At 38.8% G+C, this 27,996-nt stretch overlaps 1 protein-coding gene across 3 annotated transcripts; it reads right to left on the bottom strand.

Moving 5' to 3' along the window:
* Positions 1 to 73: 73 nt before the first annotated feature.
* Positions 74 to 27,970, bottom strand: MEMO1 (mediator of cell motility 1). Of its 3 annotated transcripts, XM_050893462.1 has the most exons (9): positions 27,834 to 27,970; positions 15,470 to 15,551; positions 13,606 to 13,674; positions 11,562 to 11,674; positions 10,079 to 10,190; positions 8,998 to 9,140; positions 7,755 to 7,831; positions 2,097 to 2,201; positions 74 to 770 (listed from the first exon to the last, which is right to left on the bottom strand). In XM_050893462.1, exons 1-9 carry the CDS (start codon positions 27,892 to 27,894, stop codon positions 639 to 641), a joined length of 894 nt encoding a protein of 297 aa, XP_050749419.1. In that variant the 5' UTR covers positions 27,895 to 27,970; the 3' UTR covers positions 74 to 638. The 3 variants fall into 3 exon arrangements, with proteins under 3 accessions (XP_050749419.1, XP_050749417.1, XP_050749418.1); XM_050893460.1 differs by lacking the exon at positions 13,606 to 13,674 and having other exon boundaries at positions 27,834 to 27,948; XM_050893461.1 differs by lacking the exons at positions 10,079 to 10,190; positions 11,562 to 11,674; positions 13,606 to 13,674 and having other exon boundaries at positions 27,834 to 27,948.
* Between the last annotated feature and the right edge of the window lie 26 nt (positions 27,971 to 27,996).

Raw genomic sequence — 27,996 nt, 5'->3', positions numbered from 1 at the left:
GAACTGAGGATAAAGGATGTTAATGACAAGCAGCCACATACAGAACACAAAGCAATAAGTTTAAATCAGACTATTTTGGTTTGTGTAGCCCTTTATTAGCAACTAAAATAGAAGATATCTGTTGTACATCATGGGTAGTAACTGACTATACTGGAGTTTTATTATATTCTAATACAGGATCATTTATAAATGCGTTGTTTTCCTTTTTTTTCTTTTATTAAAAGGTTTCCACCCCTTTTTCTGTTTACAACTTGCAAAACTATTCTGAAAGCTGAGTACATGTGCACAGGTCTGCAAAGAGTGCAAATTTAGGATATGGTAAATGCTTTACATGTTGTATTTGTAAGGACTGTCTGCCACCATGCCTTCATAGCCATTATCTTTTTAAAAAAAAATAAAAAATAAAAAAAAATTTCACAAAATGTTTCAATACCAGCCTTCCTTCCATTGTCCTAAACAAGAAAGCATTTTTAAATGAGTTGAAACTAAGGAAGGACTACACCTACTAGAAAAGAAGAGAGTTCTATTAGTTTGAGGTTTCAGTATACCCAAAGACCAGGGACTGTATCTTTGTAAGGGCTAGGCTGGGACCCCGTATACAGAGTGTGTGCAGGTGCCATCCCTGAGCATTCAGCAGTTCAGTGGACCATAAGTGCTCCAGCTGCATAACTCACTGAGCTGTCTTGCCAGTTACGACACTGGCTTGACTGAGCATAATTCAAAAATGAAAAGCTCATATTCATTCCATTCTTCTGGAGCTCGTTGATAGCCTGAAGAGAGGAAAAAAAAGCTGCTTAAAAAAGGTATCAGTGAAATTATGACATTTTCTAGATTACAGTCCTGTCCTGTCCCCTCCCCCCAGGGGTCCTTGCACCATCTCTCATAATAATATAAGCACCTCCAAGTAATTTGTAGACCTAACCTGTTTCTGTGCCGTTTCATTCACTGACGCTGCCCCCACTGCACTAGCACATCCTTGCAGTTCTATAAAGCAATACTAAACCTTTCAAAACAGATCCTTTAGAAACAATGTTTTCAGTTCCATAGGGAACTTACACAGAAACACAGATTTAACAGGAAAAAAAACAACACTATTAACACTTTTAGATGTTATTGCTTCCATTAAGGAAAAAGAATGTACCAAGACAATTTATTGAAGTGTGACAATTGGCAAAAGTGAATGAACAGAATTTAGCTCAGATTCACTGCAAAACTAATCATTATCTGAGGTTAAGAGTTGGATATTTTTGCAGAGTTGTCATAGTACTGAATTTTGCTCCATGCATCTCCAATTTTAATATTGCTCATACAAACTTTTATAGACACCACTTTAAAAGGTTCCTCTATATGTTCTCCATATAGACTACATTTCCAGTGAATTAAGTTTTTGTTTTTAAAAAGGTTAACATGCTTCCTGTTTCAGATTTGAATTACAGTAAAAATACAGAGAGATTCACTCAAGCAATATGACAAATCTGCAGCACTCCAGCAGTGCTGTAAAGCAGCTGTGACCCAATTTAGACAACTACGTTAAGCCAGGTTTATGTCTGCCCTGCATCATCAAAGCAGAATATGGTAACTAGAAAGTACCAGTTAATCTGAATTCTAATTGCCATTAATTTATGAGTTAACGGTGCACTGCACTAATACTTACAGAGGAAATCTCTCACCATATTTGCAAAACTCAAAAACGCTGCCAGACATCAAGGCACTCACAATAGCTAGCTAATAGCAATACAGAAAAAATATATACATGTTTGTAAGCACTGATTCAAAAGAGTAAGTATGTACTTCTTTAGGGAGATGGATTTATTTATTTAGGGCCAAGAGAAAGTGAATGATTGTATTTCATTGAAATTCAAAAGGAACATGGTACCTCATCTCCCTTAGGGAACTGAAAACCCTCAGCCCTTGTAAGAGCTTACATTTGTCTATATGCAAGACATGGAATTTGGAGACCAAATTGAGAACACTTGGAAAAACAATTCAAGACTTGCCATTTTAGAACTAATGAATACTCCAGCAATATTGTGTTTAAAACAAATGTAAGCATTTTGCTAAATGTCACATTTTTCAACAAATCAAAAGTTACTTACGTTTAATAATACACCAATAGGATGTCTTCCACATATTGTATTATGGTATTTCTTCAAGTAATTGCTAAAAGATACAGGATCTAGCTGCTCTATAATGCTCATACCCTGAAAAAGAATCGATAGCTATGATTACTTCACACATTCATAAGCAGGTGTTTATACATCACCTATTTATGACAACACAGAATACTTCAGGAGGAAAAAACCTCGACTTTATATCAAGGGTATCAAGGGAATCTCAGCATGTGAGCTCTAGCTTGTAGTCATCTTCTTGCGATCCCTTGCCAAACTAAAAGTGCAGGAGCTCTTCCAAAGCTGTCAATGATCCACACATCTGTGAAGCTATCTTTGCAGATACCAGTGAAGCTCACGTTAAAAAAGCTCCTCCCGCAGACTAGCTGATCCCCACCTCCAAGGGTGCCCTACTTCCATAGGATTTTGTACAGCAATAACCAGATAGGTTTACTGGAAGGGCAAAGCAGGAAGAGTTTTGCCTCCATCTCCTCTCCCTGGTAACAGAGCTCAGGGCTGAGCACTTGCCTGGGACTTCTGGATGTCCAAAAACCCTAGACAAATCATCAATATACACACATGCAATTCAAGCACATAGCAAGTGTAATGTATCCTAGACACATCAGGCATGCAAGGTAGTTGATCTGGGCACAGGCTGGCCATCTGCTCAGAGCATAAAAAGCAGATCCAGAACATCTCTAAAGCACTAGAAAGTTGGTGCACAACAGAAAGATAAGAACCAGGAGAAGATGCTTCCATTTCCCATGAGGCAGTCACATATATACATCCTTTTCTCCATCCACAGTGAGACCCATGATCCCATGGAGTCATACTACGAGAACTAGTGCATGTATGGAAAACAAAAACTTCCACATATACAAACATTTGCATCCTTAAAAGCAAAAAGAATCCTACAACTCCAGACAACTGCCTACTCTTACCCCATCCCACAGAGCAGATCAAATACAATGAAAGCAGTTTAAAGCAAGTCTAAATCAATTATTGTCGGGGTTTTAGCATGGCTTTGCTATTTTGCCTGTATGAGACGCCATCATCTTGTGTTTTTCCTTCCTCTGAAAATGATTCATTCCCTTCACCAGGTAAATGAGCTCCAGACACTCACTAATTCAGTAAGACACATAGCTGTGCTTCTTACATGTAGCTGATGCAATAGGAAGGTTTTCCTTAGAGACTTGAAAAAACCATACACTTTGCATGGGAACAATGGGAGGTTGATATCAGAACGGGAGAGAACTTCTCCTAAGGTTTCTGCAATTGTCCCAGCCCCTCTCCCTGCTTTTGGGAAAGTGCGGGTGATAAAAGGAGAAATCGCGATGCAGGAAGCAGTCAGTCTGTCTGAAGTCTCCACCTCAAGACTGAAACCTCTTGAATGCTCTGCAAGGGCGTTGGCTGATCTGACAGATAAGCTAATTATTCAGACTGGATCACAGCTTACAATGAAGGAGCTAGAGATTCCCAGGAGAGTCAGGAAGGATTAGACAACAGCAACCATAACCACCACCTTTGTGTACTTTTAATTAAAAACAGACATAAGATGAATTCATAGAGAGATAAATTTTATGGAAAAATAACCAAACTATGCTGACCAATTGCTGGCAAGAGCTCAGTTCTTCCAGGGTCACGGAGAGGGTGTTTGGACCCCTGGCCGGTAATTACAGCTGTTACTCACTCCAGATCTACAGAACCTAAATGAGTGCCAAAAAAAATAAAGGTAGCTATTCTCTAACTAGCAATGATTGCATAGATACCATTGCATTTCTGAAGTTTAAGCAGCATGTCTTTGAACCATCCATTTACTTGTAAATTGTACATGTCAATACACAGCTAAAGAAAGCAGAACCAAACTTAACTATATACTCAAGTGAAACTAAACATGCATAAGGCACTTATTCAGATACTGAACAGCTCATAAGAATACGTATTATCCATTTGTAAACTCTTTCACAACTTTTTAAAAAATGAAAATGGCTGCTCAATTGAGAGACTCATTTTATAGCTGTAAGTCACTGGAACATACCGGGCAGAGGCATTTGAGCATTTGTCTCAAATGAATGGACATGGATTTATCAGAATGCCTAGTAAGCTTATTTCAATGCACAGTTCAGGACTGCAAAACATTTAGAGCTATGCAGTTCATCCCAGCAAATGCTAACAGAGCTCCATACATCACAGACTGGAGAAAATCCATAGGAAACGGGTATTAACACATATCATATAAGCATTCCGCTGTACTGAACTTTTCAAACTTTTAGATTTAAAAATCATTGTGGCAGAGGAGCAAAGACTACCAAGCTTGTTTCTCAGTCTAAAATGGTGTTGAGGAACAAAGGAAACATTTTTATCAGGTTGTGTTTTATTTTTCTAAAAAGCAGAAGTATGAAGCTAATAATTTTCAGTATTCAAAATAACTCAGCCGGGCATGATTTAGAACAGAGCTAAAATACACGACAAAACCCACATGATAAAAATGCAAACCATCACACAGTTCTGCAGTTTATCACATGGTTATTATGGTACCACATAGAAATTGCATATCTCAGTTAACCAGACACTGTAAATGGCATCTACAATATCCTAGTACAGTGCACTTAATATGATTAAAAGCAGTTACATTCTTAAATATCATCCCCAGAGGATCAAGTATCTACAAGCTTACAAAAAACCCCCAAAACAACCCACAGGCTTATTTTATACTATACTCCAATAATCCTTTGGCTGGTCAAGTTTAAGTTTGCAATCAATTACTTCAGCTGCTTCTTCACACTTAAAAAAATATAAACTAGTAGCACACTTATGGAAGTAGAAACAAATTTGGTCTTAGCACTAGCCAGTCCAACTATCTTTGCATGTGAGAGTCACTCAGACTAGAAGATAAACAACCAACAGGAAAATTACTGGTTGGGCACAGCAGAGAGAGCAGGGAGCTGGGCACCCAGGCAGAGAGTTGTGGTCTTGCATTATGGCCAAGCTAAGAAGCCTTTCCAGGCTGGAGCACTGTGGAAGGTGCTGGCACACTGTAGCGGCACTGCAGAAGCCACCAGATTTCAGCAGTTCATTAGAGCCACCTGAGAAGCCACCCATGGTGTGCACGGCTCCTGCACAACAACTGCTGGCTCTTCCTGCACAGCTCTCCTCAGCGCCTGCATTATCCTCCCCCTTCAGCATTCAGGGTAACAGAATCCTCCTATCGACTCAAGCGAGGCATAAGGTTTCACAAATAGATATAAAATGAGCAATCTGGCAGTGAAGATTGAAGTGAGCAGTCTGCATTTTCTGGCTAGCCATAATAAAAAAAATAATTACTCCTCAATGACGTCTTACAGAATACTCCCCCACTTTTATTTAAAAAGATAGTAGGTATCAGGTTATGATATACAAACAAATTATTGCACATCAGCTGCTCAATTATAACTCTTCATTTGAGGATTCTTCCCTAAGGTACACCTATTAACCATTGGGCTGTTCACTCCTTTCACTGTCACTTCACAAGGTGCACTGTGGTACCCCCAGGGTAACAGCGGTCACATTAAGAGTTACATGGAGAAACCCACATCTGCCCAGCAATATTTACTACTCTGTATTTTTTTATGCTGGAGTCTAAGGGCTCTAACTTAAAATCACAGCAAATAAAATTTCTCACAGCGGTTACCAGGTTAGTAAATCTTCAATGCCCAAAGCATTCAGCGTTGTTTATGCACTAGCCAGGAAAATCATCATGCATCTGTACTTAAGGTCCAGTCTAAATAAGGAGGAGACCATTGTCCTCCCACAAGGGCATTTCTAAGGAAAAGTAATTTCATCTTAACCCAGAATATCTTCCTGCTTACAAAGTGCTCAGCCGACTGCTTTCATAGTTAGGTCCAATAAAATTATTGAGCCAGTAATAGCAGAGGTTAAAGCCTCTGATGGTTTTAGTACAGTTTTGTCTCTATCTTAATGCTATTTTCTCTGTGGAGAGGCCTAGTGGTTACAACAATACAAGTTTCTTCAGCACGCCAAATGACATTAAAAATTCAATACTTATCTAAGGAAACAAGAAGTAGCTGAGTGGGGCATACAAAATTGAATAAACTCCTTCCAAAAGCTGGAGAAACGTGACAGGGAGATCTTTGTGGCATTGTGGATAGTGTCCCAAGTGTACCCACAATACTGCTAAAAAGAAATCTCTGAAATTCACCGAAAGCAAAACCTACTCTGTACAGAGTTTGAATACGGAGTCACATGTTCACATATGGCGTGATATAAACAAGCAAAAAATAACCACAGTATACTGTTATGCAGCATGTTTAGTTTTCCAGTTAAGATTGAAAAAGTATTTTCATAGTAATTAAGCAGTAGACATAATTTTAAATGTTACAAAAAAAATGTCATTTCCTTTTGCCTGAATGAATACCAAAAGAAAGAGTTGGTACAGCAATGCATTCACTAAAAGTACTTAAATGCCAAAGTCCAGTCTTTCTACAAGCTTTCACCACAGAAATTAATAAGGGGAAATTAATGTTTGCTAATGGACCTTAATCTGCTCTCCTGCAAAAACACTCTGAGCTGCAAATTCTGGGACTCTGTAGAGAAACACTTGTCTTTATAGAGAAGCCTCTCAACTGACAACAAGAATTATTAGAAATGGGATAAATAGAATGAAGGCAAATTATTTACTGTTTCCATTCCAGCGATGAATAGTGGAAAAACAAAGAGGTTAATATGGATATACAAAGCAAAAAACTCCAGAGATCTCTCCAGCAGATAGGATTTATTCCTTCAAGACAAGGAAAAGAATTAACATGCCCTGAATAACAACAGTTCTCTCTTCTAACAGGTTTTACGGAAGTTACATAAATGATCCAAACAGTTTTAAAACAAATTTTTGTTTAACAAGGTTAAAACACATTTTAAGGTTATGTATTTCCAGAAGTACTTCTATTCTATGCCTTAAGTATAGTCTTGAAAGTTAACACAATTTTTTCATTTAAAAAGAAATCCTTGGCTCCTGTGACTGCAAAGAAAATGCAACATAATTGGCATCATGATCTTTATGTATTTAGCATTCCTTTCAGCCATTTGCCAAACCCAGAATGAAGTATGGTCTACTGCTTTTCCCCACCACCTACTGCAGAGTAAGGGGTCGAGGGAAGACTACTCCCAAGGAAATGGTGACTTTTCTTTTCCTGACCAGCACAATCCCCTACAGCCTTTCCTCCTCAAAATGGATGTTGCTGAAACCATTAGCATAATCACAATGCTATTTCTATATGCAGGTATCATAGCTATCAAGCCTGAACTACCACAATACTCAATTCATAATTCTTATTGCTTCTCGAAAACATAAGAGGGTATGTGGACAGGAATTGCATTACACTAGGGCATTTTAGGTAGGCAAACATGCATTTATTCTCATAAATTATGCTTACTAGATTATACCCGCAATATATTGTGTGCAGTCAGTAAAATGGAGGATACTAGCTAAAAACAACAGCTAAGTTCTTATTGTGGTAAACAAAGGAAACGTATACATTCAATAAAATCGCTAATCTATAATATTTTGTTAGAGAAATTTCTAAAGTGTTCAAAGAAATGTAATGTACAGGAGAAATTTGTTAGTTAGTTCCACCAAATCTGAAAACTTACCATTTTATCTAGGTGCTCAATGGATCTATAAATTTCTCCTTGGGATTCATCATAGTAACTGTAACGGAACCTCTGACCTTGAAACAAAAATCATGTATAAAATAAAAAAGGGAAAAATTGTAGCTAATACACTCCCTAGTACTTACTAAATAATTGAAATTATAATATTTGTAAAGTAGTAATCTTCATTTATTTTATACTTTTTAGCTCCACTGAGGAAATTCTAGGGCAAAGTAGCAGCCCAGAAGCAAAGTAAAAAATACATTACGGGCAGCTATATTCCTAAAGAAAAACGTACTATGTAGAACTGACACTGCAGTATCACTTATTAATTGCCTGTTATTGCCTTGGAATCCAATTCTATAAATTAAAAAGTAAAGCAACATTTCATTTTGCTTTCCCTCTTGACAAAGTCAACCATGGAGTCAGGCTACTTCTGCTTGCACAACAATACCCACAGTAAATGAAGGTTAAAAGAAAAAGTTCATGATAATTCAATGAACAGTTCTAGATGGTTCATTAGCTAAAACAGAACCCTGGTCATTCTTACATACCTCCACCTATTCCACAACTCAAAGACAAGTAAAATACGCACTTAATTACATAAGTTGACCAAAGATGACAATGAAAAAAGGGAAGAAGGTCTGTTGTGTAACATAAAACATATCTTTCTGAAGCAGTCCCTTTTCCAGCTATTACCACACTTAAAAGAAAAATAAATAGTTAAAGCAGGACAGAAGTCAAGGCTTCCGGAGTCTTTATAGCTCTGCCACCAAGATGAACTGGGATAGCTCTGGTGAATTGGCATAAATACTCCATCTGCTATCTTACCCAGCAGCAAAACACACAAAACTTATTTCCATTAGAGGGATGTTGCCATGTCCAGTGAATTTTAGCTAATTAGTTTTGCAAGTTGCTTTGAAGTGCTTAAAAGAAAAGTAAAAAGAGCAAGAAACTTCAGACACTTATTTCATTGCAACAGTAAAGAGATGCATATAAACCCATACACCTTCACCATTTATTTCCTCCACTACACTGAAAACACATTACCACATTAATATTTTTCATCTATTGTTCCAGATTAAAAAAAGAAAAATCCTTTTTTAGCTTTACAAAGAGGCACTTAAGCTTCAAAGATACATTTACCAGAAGTTAAAACATTCAATGTTTAATAAAATACATTATTTGAAAATCACTACAAAACATTCATCATACTGTTAGAATGAAGAGGTGTGAAACTTACCCCAATGGCAAAAGTCAGAAGAAACCACAAAGAGGTTACTAGGATCAGCTAGGTATTTACTGAAGAGTTTTCCAAATTCCTGCTCTTTTGACTCACTCAGTGCTCCGACCAACACAGGAATAATAGTAAACTCATCCTTATGGCTTATAAGCAAAAGAAAAGAGGTTGTAATTCAAGTAACAGCTGAAGTTTTTTTTCAGGGCTTGCTAACTGAAATTGCAGATGTTTTAAAAGGGCACTACTGAATTGAAGATACAGTTCATTTGGTAAGGTCATACTAGGAAGTTGTTTTAGAACCTGAAACTACTTCAATTTCAGAAAACAAATCCCCCCCAAAACAGTATTAATCTTTGCTAAAAAGTGAAAACACCAGGCAAACAAAAAGACAAGACAGAATGAAATCGGCAATAAAGAACGAAATTCTCCCTGTACAGATGCTGCACAAACGTTGGGTAATTTTCCAACGTATATGAAAATGCTCAAGATCGCACCCAGATGTATACTGATACTCCAGGGAAAGTTACAAATATTATGGAAGAAAAGTTAAAAAAAAGACGGGGGGGGGGAACCACCACAAATTGAGAAAAATTATTACCTTTAAAGAAAAATTATTCAAAGTACTCATCTGAAATAGCAGGTGTAAACAGAACCCTGATTTCAAAGTTAGCATTAAGGTTCCAAACAAACTTAAAATCCCACAGAAAACACCTATTAGTATTTGAACTTCTTTCAGAGATGCCTTGCAAAAATGGAGAAAAAAAAAAAAAAAAGAAATCAGCTATTGAGAAAGATTCATGAAAGCATGTCTAATATTAACTCTGTTAAGTCAATATAAACATATAAACTTGTTTATAAGGGGTGTTCCAATTTCATCATTCAGGTGTTTGCTCCGCTCAGTTTCTATCACAGCAACTAATCCTAGTCTCTGATCCTCTCCTCCCCAAAATTTTTGTTGGGGCATGGGGGAGTGTGAGTATTATATACCGTAAAGGGTATTACTTCCTACTGCACTTCACATGTAGTTCAAACATTTAATGCACATAATGCTCATTCTTGTAGAAGACGTAATTAGCCCTAGTACCTTTCCATGGCTTTAGCAGTATAAGGCAAATGCATTTCAATACTGTGTTCATCTTCATCTGTCTGTAGGGACATACGCTCAAACATTCCAGTCTTCCACAATTCTCCATAAACTGAAATGAATTAAAGATTAATTTTTACTACTTTTTTTTTTTTTTTAAACACTGTAAAGCAAGCTACAGCGCATCTGTATCAGAACAAGCGCACTATAACAAATTACTTGCCTCCAAGGGCTGTCATCATAAACCACTTGTTTTTAAATAAATTCAGGATTAAAATTATGTTCAAGTCATTAAGATACAAACATAATTGATTCAGTTTACAAAATAAGTGTGTTAATCAGTGACCTTGTTAGTATATTGAGAAAAATTTTGTATCATAACTGAAAAATCTAAGTAACACAAATAAAACACATTTGAAAATATGCATGCATTTGCCCAGTCACTGAATTCTTATTTTCACAAACTACACCATCATATGTTTCAAAAAAAAAAAATCACTGATCAGCTGAGCCATTGCTGGATGTGTTACTATTTAATACAATTTATTATTAACTGAATCACAAAATCTAGAGACAGTGAAAACTGATTAAGTAATCCACATTTATAAGTTATCTTTTCTACTCTCAAGTGTGCTTGGTGGTATGCAGAGTCATCTCTACATTTTGAAAACTCTCCACTGGATGAAGAATTTGATGTAGGGCTGTGCCTCCTTCTCTACTCCATAAAGGAGTTCTACAGAAACCAAAACATTTGTTACCTAAGGAAGTTTCTGCAGGCACTATGTAGAAAGCCTGAACTAGCTTGCTTAATCACAGTCATGATGAAATAGCAATACAGCTGTGCTAATTACCCCTTCTGAAAAAGATACTGTATTATTTAGGTATACCTCAAAACACATGAAAGTCAAAATATCAAGTTTATCTTCATTGCACCTTTAAGCTCAGTCTGAAAGATCGGTATTTCATGGACTAACAGTTTAAGTTCTGTAGGTACTCTGCAAGTTAAAAAAAGTCACATGCAACAATGCATCCAAATAAAAGCAGCTTTTTGTTCCTCTATTATTCCTCTATCAGAAATAAACTCAAACCAACTAAAGCACTATCTTTTTCTGCAGACAGAATACTTCACAGAATAATGGAGCAGGTGTGTAGTGGGCTATTATTCAAATGTAACACTTTTTAATTTTGACATCCCTTTTAAAGATCACTTGTCAAGAGGCACACACTCATAATGGAAAAGATAAGCAAAGATTGAGAATTCTTGCAGGAGCAAGAGAGACATTAAGGTTATAATATAGTAATGCCTGCAACCACTAGGATCTTTCAGAAGTTAGCTTTCATTGCCGTAAAAACAGATTTATACTTGTATGCCACTTAAAAGCAATGAAGTGCCCAACAACAAGAGCGTCCTCAGCACTGTAGTACTGCAATTAATACTCAAGCCTCAGCAATCTTCAAGATGTAAGCTTTATCATGCACTTACTCTTTTGGTCAATTCGGAGATCATACAGAGGTGTTCTATAAATGTCCACACTGGAAAGTGCACATCGGGAAAGGGGCACGTGATGGGAAGGCCCAAGAATGAAAATTTTTCGGCTACAACAATTAACACAAAAGCCCACAATTTAGACAACTGTAATTGTACAGAGACTTGGTTTAGAGTAACAAGTTTAATAAAAACGTACAAAGTGATACTTCCTGGTGGTTACCAACAGAGTTTTACTCTGCTTTGTGTAAGATCACAGATCAATCCATGGCCTAGCCTTGCTCGGTATCTCAGAAACGACAATGAGATCAGTTCAGTAATGCTTCCCATAGCCTTAAACCACTTAAGCAGGTCATATATCAGTGGGCACTCATCAGCTAGAAATCTGTCTGACTGGACTCATTTGGAGGCTGAATGATGTGTTATAGCCCCTTAGAAAAGATTTTGAGATTCTCTCCTTGGACCAATACAACCTTCAGTTACACACCATCTTCAACAACTACAGGTACGTGCCCTCAAATGAGGATTACGGATTTATCATCTATTCAGAGCTTTTCACTTATTTACTTGATTAGCCTTACTTCAGATTTCACCAAATTCAAATTTAAGTAATTCTCAAATGCTGGTTTTATCCAGCTGTTGCATCAACAACAGGGACGTGGACCTGCACATTCATAGCTTTAGCTGATACTGCAAGCTTTCACACATCATCATGATGTTATTTCATCAAGTCCTCAGTTCCTGACTGTTGATTAGATGTTAAGGGTCTCCTGCCACAGGACTTAAAGAAAAAAAAACGTATAGGAAAATCAGCTTTTCAGATTCAGGATCATATCATCTTGTTTCTGGCACTGAACTAAAGGGGTTGGAGACATGTAAAGATTTTTGGTTTTTTTCCTTACATATGGAGTGCTATAGCAAGCTATACTAAAATACTAAAACTTTTTGCAGAGCTCAAAACCAAAATATCCAAACGTGCAATACTTCAGCTCAAAGATTAATTTTAAACATCCCATGCAGTAAAAAAGGAAATGATCCAGAAAGTTCAATCAACTCCATGTCACTGAACCTGGGGAATGCAACTTGTTCTAGAAATTTTAGAGAAACTACTTCTCTTCACTTTGTTTACAATAGTTTATAAAGAATCAAAACCATTGTCTTTGGAGAGCATTACAACATGTTATCTCATAAGCAACTGATAGACATAGCCAGTTTTTATATTAACATTGCAAAATACATACTTTGAGTAAATGCTGGAGATGTTTTAAATTTTTGTCACTTAAGAAAATGTTGCAGTCAGCAGAACACATAAGAATTATATTCCTTTAACCTAGAATAACTGAATTCATATTTTCAGAGGCAGGCACAGAATGCCAGTGTTGGGGTTTTTTTTATTTTTCTTTTTTTAAACTGTTGTGCTGTTAGAAATACAAGTCCATTTAAAATTATTACAAGTAACTTTCACTGACTTCAAATAATATATACACACACTGGTCACTTTCTCCACAGCAGAAGAGAATCCTGGTAGCATTCAGCCCATAATCCTGCACTGAAAAACCAATGCAGAATCATGATCAAATATTTTAATATACTTAAAAACCAAACAAAACCTCCCAACAAAAACAAAATAAAACAAGAAACAAAGATACCCTGCAAGCAGTAAAAAAACCCCCAGCTTGGGCTTTTATAAAAGCAGTGGAACGTCAAGCAACAAAGTAAATTAAATGTTATTACCTTCAAAAAGAACACTTTTAACCCCTCCCTTCTTAGAAGTTAGTTACCAATAATTCTCAATAATTTTTGAAAATACTGCTTTACATTTTCAATTTCAACAATACTACATTAATGTTTTCTTTTGTAACGTCCAAACAATTTGAGCATTTATGATGTTAAAACAGAAGGAATGCATAAAAGACTAAAAAGACAACAAAACTAAAATTTGAGTACTTCAAGGTGTAAGAATGTAAAAAGAACATTCAACTTCTCAGAGAATTGCAATGGCATTGTCTTACACTTTGTAAAGAAAAACTTTAATACTTACGTAATATTAGGATCCACTTGTTTGTAAGCATGGGCTGCACAAGATCCACAATAGGTATATCCTGCATGGCTGCAAATGAAGGTGTACAAATTGTTAATGTGTTAAATATTGTTTAACATCTTAAATATGCTGATATTGCTATTAAATGTTAATATTTTAAATATTATTTGTCCCCAATGAGCTAGAAATAGTAAGAGTGATCCAAAAATCAACTCCTGAAAGAGCTGGAGAGCACCGTTGCAGTACTGAACGTACAAGACACGTTTTTGTTAAAGAACTATCAGTGACCATTTACTTGAAAGTTAGTAAGTACGCCTCCAGATCAAAGCACCTTTCATTACTTGTAAAAGATACTAGTAGGCAGACTACACAACTGCATATTATCAGAAGCTCATGATAATGCTACGAGTGCAGCCAGAGGACAAGGGAATAGCAAGCTGCTAGAGAAAGCTCTTCTAACCACACTCCAGTAACTGAATACAATGACAGTAGAGGGGTCTGGCAAAGAAAGACTACACGTTACAGCAGATAAACAGAGAATAAAAATGTTATTGTTTATTTCGAGTCAAGTATGTGAAACAACACAACTACAGCTTTCCAGATGGTCTTTTTATACAATGATACGTGATGCAAGTCCTGGGACATACAGGATGTTTGAAGATAGAAGTTCCCCATTGACAGCACTGGAGGATTTTATATTTAGTTATACATATGTATGCTCGCATGCATGTATATTCATCCACAGAGTGATACCTGGAGCAGGTTATCCTCAAAATTACCCTGGGGTTTTACTTCAGCGTCACTTACCTCACTCATTCTAAAGAGCTCAAAAAGGTACTAACATACACGCTAAGGGGATAAACAGGAGACTGAGACCTAGTGAACAGGCAAAGTATGTTATTTGACGACGTCAGCAGAGCCTTCTGAAAGGCTCCCTCTGCTACAGGCTTCTTCAGTCTTTCACAAAAATATTATTAGCCATATCCCACTTTACAAGTGGGAAAACAAAGGCACAGTTAATGAAACAATTTGGTGAGACCACAGGAAGACCTCCAGCAATTCTATAAAAAGAACCCAGGCTACCTAATCTGCAGCTGAAAGGCTTCTTTCCTGACATTCCTGCAAGAAAGACTAAGGCAGATTTGGGACAATTTCTCCTGCACATTCAATATTATTATGGAATACTTCAAACATTATGTCAATGCTATGTTAGCACAGGAAAAACATCATATTTAAGGTGCTTTTTCTAGTGTTTCCTTCCAACTCATAATGAATTGGAATGACCAACATACTTTTCTTATTATACATCTCAACTATCTTCAGGAAATTGAATTCTACCTAAATAGTTGAGATGATCCCTATTTCTGCTGTGGACAAAAAAACCCAAACAAAACCAAACTAAAATAACAAAAGTAAACCATTATGGATAGCTGAATAGTGTTTCATTACTTTTTGTTTTAAGCTTTGCTAAGTTTTGATTTGGGAGGGGATGCCGGAGTTTTGTTTGTTTTGTGTGCTTTGTTGTTTTGTTTTTTTTTTAAATAGGTGTAGCTGTTCTATACTAGAAGTGCATTGAAAGAGCTGTCACCTTAGACTACCACTCCACTAATACACCTCTTATCTGTCTTGCTGGATCGCAAGTGAATGTTATGTCTGCCATCCATCAGCAAAAGCAAACTAATCATATACCAAAATATGCACAGATTTCTTCCATTCTATGCCATATCCAAAATACTTATTTAGAAATCACACGACATTCCTTTCAGCTAAATACTAGCTTTCACTAGTTTTCAAAATCATTCAAAATAAAGAAGCATTTAACCAATCAAGTATTATACATACTAAAAACAGATGTCAAACTTACGGTGCAATAATGGCTCTAGCAGGTCTTTTTGTGGACTGTACTTGAGAAAGCCAACCTTCTAGCTGTGCATTCAGCTGGGGTCCTATGAAGACACAAGGAAATACTGAAGCCCTAAAAGAATCTAAAATACCTCAAGAATTAACAAATAAAGTCCAAAAGTCCAACAGATTTAAAATAATCTTAAACAGCAAAGCCTGTGTTTAAATCTTAAAAAAAAACCTAACCAAACAAACAAAAAAAAACCCCACAAAAAACAAACCCAAACCAGACCCAAAACCCAACACGCCTGTAATGTTGAAGCTTACAGTAGGAAAGTTTCAACCTCCTAGTCCAGGAAGTTCATTTATTGCACATCCAAACACACACTTATTGTTTCTTGCTCTGTGGACTGATGCACATACCATTTTATCATTAGAAAGGATGGCTGCTGATCTCAAAAGAGAGGCTAACAGATGATTGATTCCTCTGGTAACCATATTTGCAGAATTCAGAAGTAAAAAGTTAAGATGACCTATACTAAGAGAGCCCGATATGGGAAGATGATATAATACAAAGACATTACATACTGACATGATAGCCAATGGCTATGGTATTCAGTCCTTTATTATTATCAAGTAAGTATATGAGCAGAACACAAAGCACACTGTAACCTGGAAAAACTGTAAATACACAGGAAAAAGCTAAAAGTGAGAAGACACCATGCTTATACTAATGTCTTAACAACTTCTGATCAATCAACATATACTACAAGTACATAAACTTCTTGGCAACATTAACTTTGATAATTGGTCAATCCAATATTTAATTTTTTTTTAAACTAAATTCTGTACCTCAACGAGTGGCAAATATTCTCAATTCAATTAGCTGACAGGTGATAAAAATGCCTCTAGAAATACAACATTAAAAAAAAAACCACCACCACATTTTGGTTATTTCCCATCACAAAGAAAACTTTTTGATGTAAAGCTATTCCTGAAGAAGCAAGTCTTGTAAATACAGTGCAACATTCTTTATATTAAAGAACACAAAACAAACTTTCAAGTAAAACTCATTCAGCTGCTATTGTTACAAGTAACATATCATTAACAAAGAGGAAAATAGATGCACTTTTTTCAGTTGACATTATGCTTTTGACAGAACTGTATGTCAGCAGAGTCTATCTGGTGCAGTAAAGTGTGGTGCAGTAAGCCGCTTTTCTTCTACCATGTACGTTGTAGATTTTTGTATCTTCCCCATGCAGGTGTAAAACCACCAACTGCCAGGAAAAGTCAAAATCAAATTAAATACCTGAAACTATTTCACAGCTATGTTCCAAACAGCCCAGATCTCAAACTGACAGGTCTCCAAAAACCTGACAAGAACTACAGAGAACCGGAGCAAAGATGTCAAATTTTGCAGAATCCAATCAGTCACTTATCAGTGATAGCCAAAAAGCTTTCTCTAGAAAACCTGGGGGAGTGGGGGGAGGGTGGGGCGTCAAAGCCACCGTTTTTTATACAAAACTTAAATCCATGTGTTTCATGAAAAAAGGGACGACTTCTGTGGTTGTATAGAACCCCATCTTCTTACATGAAGAAGGTGAACTAATGCAATGGCGTTTCCCTAAGCCTACAATCACCTTGAATGCCTTAGTTACTGTCTACAGTTCTAACAAGGCAAAATAGTGACATTGATTAGCCACTGTCACTCCTGTAATACAGTGACTTTGTGAAATGATGAAATAGTCAAAAAACCCCACACACCAATTTTGTTCTGCTGCTTCTGTTGCTTGGGGAAATTACAAGCAGCAGAGACATGCAATAGAGATAAGGATAATGACATCTTAGAAAATGGAGGCTGTTGGGGAAGCTAAGTAAAAATAAATAGATGTCTATTTCCATCCTCTTTCTAAGCTACTAGGAGACTAACAAAACAGTACTCTATTACAGTCTTACGACTTTATTTTTTTATATACTTAAGAGTGAAGACACAAATCACTTAAAAAATTTTTACTTCCTAACTCTCCCAAAGTATGTAGAAAAATAAAGTACTTTCTGAATGAAGCTCTTTAGGAGGACACAATTTTTTTTTTTTTTTTTTTTTTCAAACACCTACTACCCAGAGACTTAAACCAAACATGACTGTCCCACCTGACCCCTTCTCCTCAAAGAACAAGATCCACAGGCAGCACAACAGCAGAAGGGCCAGAACCTCTCAAGCAAAGCGAGACAGCCTTGGGACACTCTTCCCCAACAAGGCACAGTGCTCGGCCTTCCTCCGTCCCTTCTTTAGCAAAGATTTTTGATTAAGAAGGTGGTTAAGGCGATTTGTCTTTGGTTAAGACAAATCAGTCAACCTGCTGAACAGTATAAAGACAAAGTTCAGAATTTCTGGTAATTTCCTAAAATTCCATATGATTGTTCAAATCTGGCCAAAACTTCTGATCTTACAGTGTAGTAGCAGAGTAAGATGCCCAGGTTTGCTTAGTCTGCTATTACAGGCGCACACTCTGACAAAGCAACAAACATTTCTTCCCTAGAATCAGTAAAATAACAGATCTGTATAACCCAAGTGATGAAACTTCTGTCAGTGTTTACTTAAGGACCAGGTGACACATCTGCTTTCAGATTTTTTTCCCCTTTAATGCAACTACAAGGTGTCTTTATAAATCACTAACTCCAACCTAATGTAAGTTTCCATTTCAACTGATATTTATTTGTACTATTGTAATAAAACATGTAATCAAATCTGCCTCTCCAAAGGACTAACGGAAAGAGAGAATGGAGAGTACAACATATCCACCTGACCATTTAGCTAAAGGGGGGGGAGGAAATCAAACAGCACCCACATGAACTGACAGGAGTATAGCCTACCTGCAGCTTCCTATGCTTACAAATACTTTAAGGGGGATATTCTAAAACTGTAATTTTCTTGTTACCAAATTAGCATCAACTTTTCATTGAAGTGTTCAGAGAAGTTTTTCTTCCAATTTCTCAAACATGACAATGCTTCAGGCTAAAGTCAAAATATTTGAATTGGATATACAAAATATAAATAAACCCACATTATCACAGTAGATATGCTCTGCCATATGGAATTGTATTATACGAGATGAGTAGCTTCTTCATGAAGAGCTCTATAAGTAAGTTTTGTTCATATGTAAATTAAGTTAAACTGGAAAAAAGTCTTTGCAAATAGTCACTGAGATAACTGCAGTAAATATCCATCTCCTAAGCTGACAAGCATGGGCAAGGAATAGCACTGCTGCCTACGTATCCTCCTGCTGCAGTGGTGGGAAGTAGGAGAGATCCTGCTCCTCGAGCCGCAGATGGAAAGGCCAGCTTGAGAAAGCTGGCAGGATGGGCGCAACAGAGTTTTTAAGGCTAACCCAGACAGAAGGACAGAAAGTCATGGATGCAACTTCTGGATGCAACAATCAATACACTTTAGCATTAATACTGTAAGATCCGACCTTGTATTGATTAAAGGAAGATTAGGTGGCAAAATATGAGCTTCACTGAAGCACATAACATTAGGATCTGCATTTCAATCCTATGAAGTAAGGTATAAGTATAGGTATGTAACTAAAGAATGCTGACATTATCTGTGGATATTTCATATCCTGTTTTGTTTTAGAAACGGGCAGAAGTTATGCCAAATTAAAAGTAAATGCAAGCACAAACCAAGTCTCCACCAGACGAATTTATGAATACAGCTACAGGCAGCATTTATTCAAATATCTTGCCTAAAAGGATAAATTATTTTTACAATCAACATTGTCCCCTCACAAAGCACTACAGTAAGAAGGAATCCTTCCATGTTAAACGCGTGCCAGTGTTACCCAATGAATAATAACACAAAGACATCTGGTAGTCACACGCTTAGGTTCATCACCTCAATTTACAGCTGTCATGATCCAGGCTTTGTGGGTTAAGCCAAACCAGCACATTCTTTCCACAGCTAAGCTCACCCCGTCGCATAAGGCTGAAGTGCTTATATGCCAAGTGTCAATACAATTTAATGGGAACTTGCTCCTGTCCCAGCAGCCACCACTACTAGTGCAAAACCTAGCTTTTCAGACTGGTAGGGAAGACGCAGTGCTTGCTCCAAATCCTCAGTCTCAGTGAATGGGTTTTTTTACTGGAAGAGCATAGGCCTCAACCAAAATTTAGAGCAGCACCAGGGAAAACTGCTCAGGTCTCCCTTGGTTGCAGGTGTATAGCACTTGCAGCAATGCAAGTAATGCTGGAGCATAATGACAGTAACACTGCACTCCCCAGCTTTCACACTTCTACTTGACAGCTTTTACTTGTCTAAGCATGTCTCCTACCCTATAGGAGCCAACACTTTTTTCTGAGCCTTACTCATTTTATCTTTTAACTACCTTTACTCATTGATGAAAAAGTCTACACCTCGAAAATACTTCTAATAAATATTACAGCATATGTACTAAGTAGTAAATAAGTCTTTATTCTTGTAGGGTGTTAGAAAAATCAAGGTAAGTAATAGTTAAACCTTGGGGGCTGGCGCACAATTAGTTTAATATCTGGAACTAAGGGAACTCCTCTCTCCACGACTTTGAAGGTGAATCCAAAACATTTAATTCAATTGTCAGGCAAACTCCAATCTTGAACATGACAGAGGACTAACTAGTTTCTCTTCTTAGTTAAAATTGCAGAAAGTATAAGGATTGTTTTAAAGAACACAGGCCCCACTTGAAAAAAAAAAAAATCTGTGTTTCTCACTGCAACAAAAGCCAAATCCTTGAATAAAGAACAAGTTTTATCTACGCAAAGACTAGGATTTGTCAGGAATAGAAGGTGACTTCCAACTCATGTTGATGGGCACATTCTCTGCTGCTAGCATATACGCTCTCCCAACACTGAAGAGTGATGAAACAGTGAAATCAACCTATAAGCAAGGCAGAAACTTACTTATGCAAACTATAGGACTGGGGGGAAAAAAGTTAAGATACAAATAAAGATTACACTGATGCTACATAAACTCCTATTATACACATCATAAGGTGAACATAAAACAGCAGGTAATGCTTGAATGGGGGAAAATAAAACTGAAGCCACAACAGAAACGTTGAAATCTGCTTTGGTGGCAGTTCTCACTTACATGTCCCAGTTTTCCACTATTCCACTAGCTCTTTAATTTTCTTTACTGAAAGTTATTAGGAAACAAATAATCAAACTATAATGTCACTCATTAAGAATATCAACCAACATGCACCTACCTAGCTTTATAAAGTACCTTAGCAGTTAGGTCATTCAGAGATCCAAACAAATGACTTTGTTTTATAGCTCTGAGAAAGTGATTTTGGCTCTAATACATGCTAAATGTAACCTGAATTTGTGACAGTATTCACTAAGTGACACTTGCAGGCCTATTTGAATAATACCAGGACTGCACCAAATGTAAGGCTCTTTTTCCTTTCAATTCCAACTGTACAGTAAAAATTGAATCTACACTATTTACTTGGAGTATCTTGATTCTGCCTGTATTTAAGTGATTCAGCTAGAAACAATAGCCTGGAAATTATATTTTAAATTATTCCGGTATACTTTTGCAGTATACAATGTTAAATAATACAGTTTGCATATTAATACTGTGTTCCATGATTAATTCATAAAAGAGCCAGCAATGACACATCCACTTTCCCCACAAAATGTCTAAAAACCATAGAATACCAAAGGGAGAGAAACATTACACTTAGTATTTAACATTGCAAAGCAAGTACTTTATAAATTTGCAAGACACTATGATTAGTTGTTCACAGATTGCAAGGTAAGAACTTCAGTTAATAGCTGTATTTGCAATGCTCCAGCTAATGTCACAACATTAAGATTTCATCATCAGTACATTAATTATCCTGCTACTGCAGAAAGCTCCTTTCACTACAACAGAGATCAGGTCAAAACTTTCTCTCATTTCAGTGACCCTCACATGCTTTTTACATTTTTTCCTGGATCCATTTGTCCATGACCATCTACAAATGACATGGCGATTCATTACTTGTACATTACATTTATGAATGAGCTGTGATGAGTTATTCCAATTTTGGGGAACATACCAGGGTTCTTGGCACACCAGAGTTAAGCACTTTCATAAAAAGACTCTTATGATAGAGCGACCATCTTCCTCAACCCCTCGTCAGCATTCATAGTCTAACAACACACAAGACTGCACACATTATTTCCTTCTAGCCACTTCAGCTGCTGCAGAGACTCAGATCCAACACACTACAGAGAAGGGTTTCTGCTCTAAGTTAAGGGAGGATGCAGTCACTCTGAGGGTCAGTGAAAGACATCATGGACAGCAGGCCTGCTGAACAGATTACACACATTCAACAACATCATGGCAGAGCAGAAACAGCTGTAACTGATGCACACACCTTCTCTGATGCTGATGAGAAGTTCCAGCTCATGCCAACAAGCATACAAATGCTGGGGTTACATCACTATTCATTAAAATGGACACTTTCACGTCACTCTCCAGGGCCCCCAAGCCCCAGAAGGCGCAAGTGAGAACAGCTGTACTATCTCAGAATCACACTGCTATTGCACGTTGAAGCTAGCTACCTCAAAGAGCTAATAACAGAGTCAGTGGGTTTCGGCATCAGAAAAATCAGTATTTGGTACAAAGGCAGTAAAAAAGCATTAATGCAGGTCTTATTGGGGATTACAAAGGAGTAGAAGAGACTGCAAACACGCTAAAATAGTGGTCAACTTTGAGAGAAACATCATTTCTAAACACATGATTCATGGCACACAACTGCCTTTTCATTTATTTTCTGATCTGCAGAAGTTCTTCGAAGGATTGCCCTTTCCAGCTGACCTAGACACCATCATGTAGACCTAAGCCCGAAAGACAAGGTCTGAACACCCCTGGCCACGTAACAGCCAGTTATTCAGAAGTTCTGGCATTTCTTGTCCAAACAAGTTAGAAGCTTAATCCTTGCAAATGCTAGCAACAAGATGTCAGTGCCTACCTCCTTTGGGGTTCTTTTACTTACAAGCCAGGGCAGCAGAAAACCAACTCTGAACACAAGAGTATCATGAAGTTTAAACTCTCTTCAAATTTTTATGTGGAGATAGACCATTTACTTGGCTCATCATAAAAAATAGCTTTGAAGACAATAAGTGCAATGGCCTTTCAAGTCGACACAGCAATTACTCTGCCAACTCACATTTGCATCAATAAGCGTATGGAAATTAAGGTTCTCATAGTTCAAACGATTTGGCATAGGCTACCAGAAAGCACACCTCTGACCACTATGGCTTTGTCAAGGAAAATGGAGAAATAAGCCATACCTAATACAATGACAAACTTGTTTTGCAGGCCAAGTTTCAGATCACGTAGTATTGTTATTCACACACACTCTCAATTCGATTTTACTCCTGTGATTTGGAATAGCCTACTAAAAACCTTTGTGTTTTGTCTGTATCAGCATGCCCCTGACTGGGGAAAAGTTGAGACAAGAAGTCTTATCAAACGCTTTAATAAGGAGTGGTACAGTATTCAGTTAGCACTTCCAGAAGCCAGGCAAGGCAGGCCATCTGCCAATGGACAAGCCGTGTTAAGCACCCTGATGTGGGACATGTCACTTGTAATGGCATGCTATACAGGAAAAAAGATGCACGTACGCTAATGTTTATTTTCATTTCAGGAACTTAGAGATTGATTCCCCACAGAACTGCCCAGCACTTACAGAATCTACTCACATGGAGGAATAAATCAGGAGAGAGCATCCACACCCTGTCCTACAAATAGTCTGTGCTCAGGATAGCATGTCATTCCCATTATATTTCAGCTGCTCCTTTTATATCTAGGAATGCATCTGTCCTGCATTCAAAGTAATGGAAAATTATACCATCTTTGTTTCAAGTTGTCCTTAATCTTCCTCTTCCCCCTGCAGGTCAAAATCAATTTCTCCAGAGGTCTGGATGCTAGGTGGTTGAATTAACCCAGCAGGAGTGGGACTTTCTTCCAAAAATAAATCAGAGTGTAATATTTTTCACCACACAACAGTGATTATTTTTTTTTTAAACAATCTACATGACAGCAGTGCAACAGGGTGATACTTCTATTTACACAGTTTGCCTTTATCTCATTTTTGCAAGTGTTTTTAGCGGCCACCATGCACCAGGCTGCTAGTCCACAGAAGCAATGGCACGCCACATACCATTTTTAACTTTTTTAAAAGCAGACGTATAGATCAACATCTGTAGGTAAAAAAATAGGTTATTTAGACCAGTGGCCTACTATCAGCAATGGTCATAGCACTATTTCAGTTTGGAAGCTCAGCTGTAAAGCTTCCCATATTCAGTGCTGCTGCTAAGTAGAAGGAGGAACAACTGAACAGACTTCATTGTTAGTTTGCTGCCAGACAGATGCTCCACAGGTCTACATCTAAAGTCTATTAAGATGCTATACAAATTGACGTGGAATGAATGTGAACTTCCCCACACCAAGAATTCTAGAGGAGAAGATATGATGATAATTTTGGTCAAATTCTTCATACTGAACTCAACTGCAGAAACTTCTTACGGAACTTGCTTTTTAAATTTTTCTTTACAACAGCACATTATGGATGAAGAACACATGGAAAGTTAAATGTTAACACCACCGTGAAGCCCATCTTCCCCTCCCCGCCCCCCTTCTCAGCTTCATCAAGTGAGTAGGAAGCAGTGAGCTTTCTGCCTGGGACCCCACTTTCCCTCCAATAACAACAAAGTTGTTTACTTATAGTTAGATGTGACATTCTAACACGTGAACATGCCTGCATGTGCATAATTGCACAGCCAGTCTCACCTGCTCTAAAACATTAATTAGCATCATACAATTAGGTGATGTATCCACACTAGAATGTAGTGCCTGTTTATATTTTCCAAGGCAGAACCTAAGCAGTGCATATCCCATAGCTGGAGAAAACAGGGGAGCAAGGGTCTACTTTCAGCTGAAGCAATTGCTGCCTCACAGAAATGAGCAGTCTCTACAGACAAGAAGTGATATTTCTTCTAAACCCTCTTACATACATTACTTTGACCCTCCATGAAGAGTAGTAGCTCCCTCTTACTTGGTTGTGGCTTCACCTCTGATATTGCTTCTGGAGCACAGAGGAGCCAGCTAATCCAGTTCAAGAACATCCTCTGGCCACAACAGCTGGTTTGCATTCTGGATCCATCCTTTGTCCTCTTCTCCCCCCGCTGGCTTCAGCCCTTCTTTCCCAGGGATGACTTCTACAGCCAGATCTCGTAGATACAATTTTTTTAAGCATAGCAATGGGTGCTCTACTTCTGCAGTCAAACCACCCCCCCCCCCACCCTGATCCAGGACGCCATGCATCATCCTGAATGTTTTGTTGATGTTTTACCCTCAGGTACCAGGCACTTTGGGACAAACTGCCACTTAAAAACCTCATCCTGACACGGCCTCTTTAAAATGCTTTCAGACATAATGATTTTGAACATAGCCTTCAAAAATCACATTTCTCATTACCTTTTCAGACAGGGTCATCTTAACTATGGAGCAGGATGAGGGTTTCCAGGGCGTCTGCTTGCCCTGTGTAATCAAACTCAGCACTGTAGAAAGAGAGCAGTTTTCAGGAAACGGGTAGCTTAAACGCTAACAGGTTTATATATAACCCAGCAAATCACTTCTGGGCTGAGACGGTAAGCATGAAGAGAGGAGGTAGGAGGACTTGACAACACAATCCCCAGAGAATCGCGGGAACGCACTGAAGAACTATCACAATTCAAACTTTAATCCCTGCCTCAGCTCCATCCTTGAAGCTATGCAGGTTGAAACCACATGGTAAAATCCAAGCTTTCTTCAAGTAGTACGACTGAGGAAACGAGCCTATGTTACAAGTTTGAAATAGCAGCTGACATGTGAGTTTGGCCTAAAATAGAGGAAGATTTTAACTTAAGTCTACAGTGGACACATACCCTCTTGGCCCCCATTTGTCTCCTCTTGAGTTTAGATAGACCCTCCTAAATGGCACACACAAATTAGGTTCCAAGCAACAAATAACATAGTCCCTGTCTTGCTGAACAGGGAAAATTCCTGCTCTCACATACCCTATGTTAACAGCACAAGACAGTTCTATAGGAAGAGACATAAATAATGCTCTTTTCTTGTTTAAGGAAAACCTACAAAGGAAAACAAAACACACTTCCCAAAACTCCAGCCATCAACCACTTACCCCCACCACACACACTGTAACAGTTACGATTTAACTTGTCAGAAGTACCGTCACCATTACTCGTTACAACATGATTCAGTTTGGTTTTTTTCATGCAGTGTAAGTGTCTGGGCAACCATCCCACACCTCCTCAACAAGCAATACCCAGAGGGCTGCCCAAAAGCAATGGGAGCAACATGCTTTTGGATGTCCTTTTACAGACAAGTAGTACTGGCCAAACTAGTCACACAGACTTACCAGGGTGTAGTCTAACAAAATTATTCACTGAATTTTTATAGAAAAAAACTCAGCTAAACACAGCACCTATGCTTCTTAAATTAAGTATGAAAAAAATTAAAATTCTTATTTGCAAGTATACAGCAGTAACTTGGTATGAAGCCCAATATGAAACAAACTACATAATTTATGTGTAAGGTCATCTAGCCATTCCACATCGCAAATCAATTTTCTGCCTTATTCATAAATGAAAATATAAATAGCACAAGCAAGTTGGGAAGTGTTACCACAAAGCTTCAACGTTTTGATGTCTTTGCACGTGTTTAAATCTATACCTTTGACATGATTTTGTTTGCTTTCTGTAAACAGAGTACTTCCTACCTTCCTAGACCACTGGAAAAAACTGTAATTGCAAGCTATCGACACTGGATGAAGATTTGAGACCAGTTTTGTAATGGACACAACAGTTATGTTTGGAATATTAAACTCGGAAGGAAAACAATCATCCTCTATTGTTGCCTCGAAACTGCCTACCCACCATTTGAAGGGCAGCTACTTATCGCACAATCTGCCTCTTCCTGTGTTACCCTCCTCCCTGTATTTCTTTTCTTCCCTTTCAATTTTTGCCTCATACCTTGTTCATTAATTTGTAGAGGAGAGGGGAAACTGCACCTATTATAGCCAAGAGAAGTGTATGACTTTTCACATCTAGTTCTTCTTAAATGTCAGTTTAGGAACCTGAATGCATATCTCTTTTTTTTTTTTTAAATTATATCCCTCCTCTCCCTCTGTACTATTCTTTACGACAGCCTCTTGTTCATCTAAGCTTGTTCACTTGCAGTTTTGCAATGATCTTTATTCCTGAGGCCAGTAAAAGACCATCCCTTACAAATCTCCTTATTAACAGCTCTGAAAATACAAATGTGCATCCTATCCACAACAGCGGAGTTCTGCCCCAAAACCCAACAAAACTTGTTTCCAAACATATGTGCTATCAAGCCATTATTACAGGTTTCTGTCTTTTTTTGGGAGCGCGAGGGGTGTGGTAGTCCTCTCTCCAATGCACCGTGTCTTTCTTCTGTTCTTTTTGTGCAAATACTACATTTTTAAATGGACAGAGCCCATTCTGCACCACTGCTTTATAACTTTTCACTATTACTAGAGAAAGCACTCTGGAAGAAGAGACAGAAGCTCATCTTGGACTATAAGAAGTGAAATAAACCTCCTTATTTCCCCCCTACCCCATCACCTGCCTTCTAACCCTGCAAAACACCCCAGACATCCTGTATTCTCTCAGAGGAAAAAAAAAAAAAAACAAAACAACAAAACCACAAGAGCACTCCAATATACCGAAATCTGTTCGTGTGCTCTCACATCGATTAAGCGCAATATGCGGTACGAGGCACAATACACAGGCTGGCTCTACCACCACTGCCTTGAGACATGAAGTTACAGCAATGCGCGTCTCTAAAGCAGGGGCAGGCACGCAAGGAGCACCTGGGGGGCCGAACCGGCCCTGGCCACGCTCAAACACCGGTTTTCCGGCGAGAGGCGCCGCTGCCCCGGTGCAGGCTCCCGGGCCAGGCCGGAGGGGCCAGCGGCGGCAGGCAGGCAGGTGTGCTCACCTTCCCCGAGACGCACGCTACGGCCACCGGATGCCCAGCGGCACCCCTTCCCCGGCTCCGCCCGCCCCGCCGGCCTCCCGGGCCGCTCTCTGCCGGCAACCGGGCCGGGCAGCCGCCCAGACCCCCACCCGCTCACCGGGCCCAGGAGGGCCGCGGCCCGTGGGCCCCGGTCCCCCCCTCGCCCGCCATGTGCCGGCCGCGCCGGCGGGGGCGGGGCCGGCGGCCCCTCCCCGCGCCCGCTACCGGCCCCGGCCCCGGCCGCGGCCCCGGCGGCGGAAAGTGCTGATTCAGCCCCCGCCCCCCGCGGCGCTGCGGGCCGCGGCGCCGGTACCTGAGGCTGTGTACCAGCTGCCGGCGTGGCTGGCCTCCCGGCAGAGCACCCGGTTGGACATCTTGGTGCCGGAGCCGCCTATGGTGTTCGGGGGAGGCGGTGGGGGACGGGCCCGGCCGCGGCGGCGGCGCTGCTCCCCCTCCTCCCCCGGCACGGCCCGGGC

This window comes from Gymnogyps californianus, chromosome 3 (assembly GCF_018139145.2).
Source record: "Gymnogyps californianus isolate 813 chromosome 3, ASM1813914v2, whole genome shotgun sequence".
Taxonomy (NCBI): domain Eukaryota; kingdom Metazoa; phylum Chordata; class Aves; order Accipitriformes; family Cathartidae; genus Gymnogyps; species Gymnogyps californianus.
This window is presented reverse-complemented; position numbering and strand designations above follow the sequence as displayed.

What these genes read in the sequence shown, in the direction of transcription:
- MEMO1 (XM_050893462.1), bottom strand. Translation starts at nt 27,894, where the DNA reads ATGTCCAACCGGGTGCTCTGCCGGGAGGCCAGCCACGCCGGCAGCTGG. An exon ending in CAAGTGGATCCTAATATTAC is followed by an intron (nt 11,675 to 13,605) that starts GTAAGTATTAAA and finishes TAATTGTTGTAG; the next exon opens with CCGAAAAATTTTCATTCTTG. An exon ending in TTCTGACTTTTGCCATTGGG is followed by an intron (nt 7,832 to 8,997) that starts GTAAGTTTCACA and finishes TTTTGTTTCAAG; the next exon opens with GTCAGAGGTTCCGTTACAGT.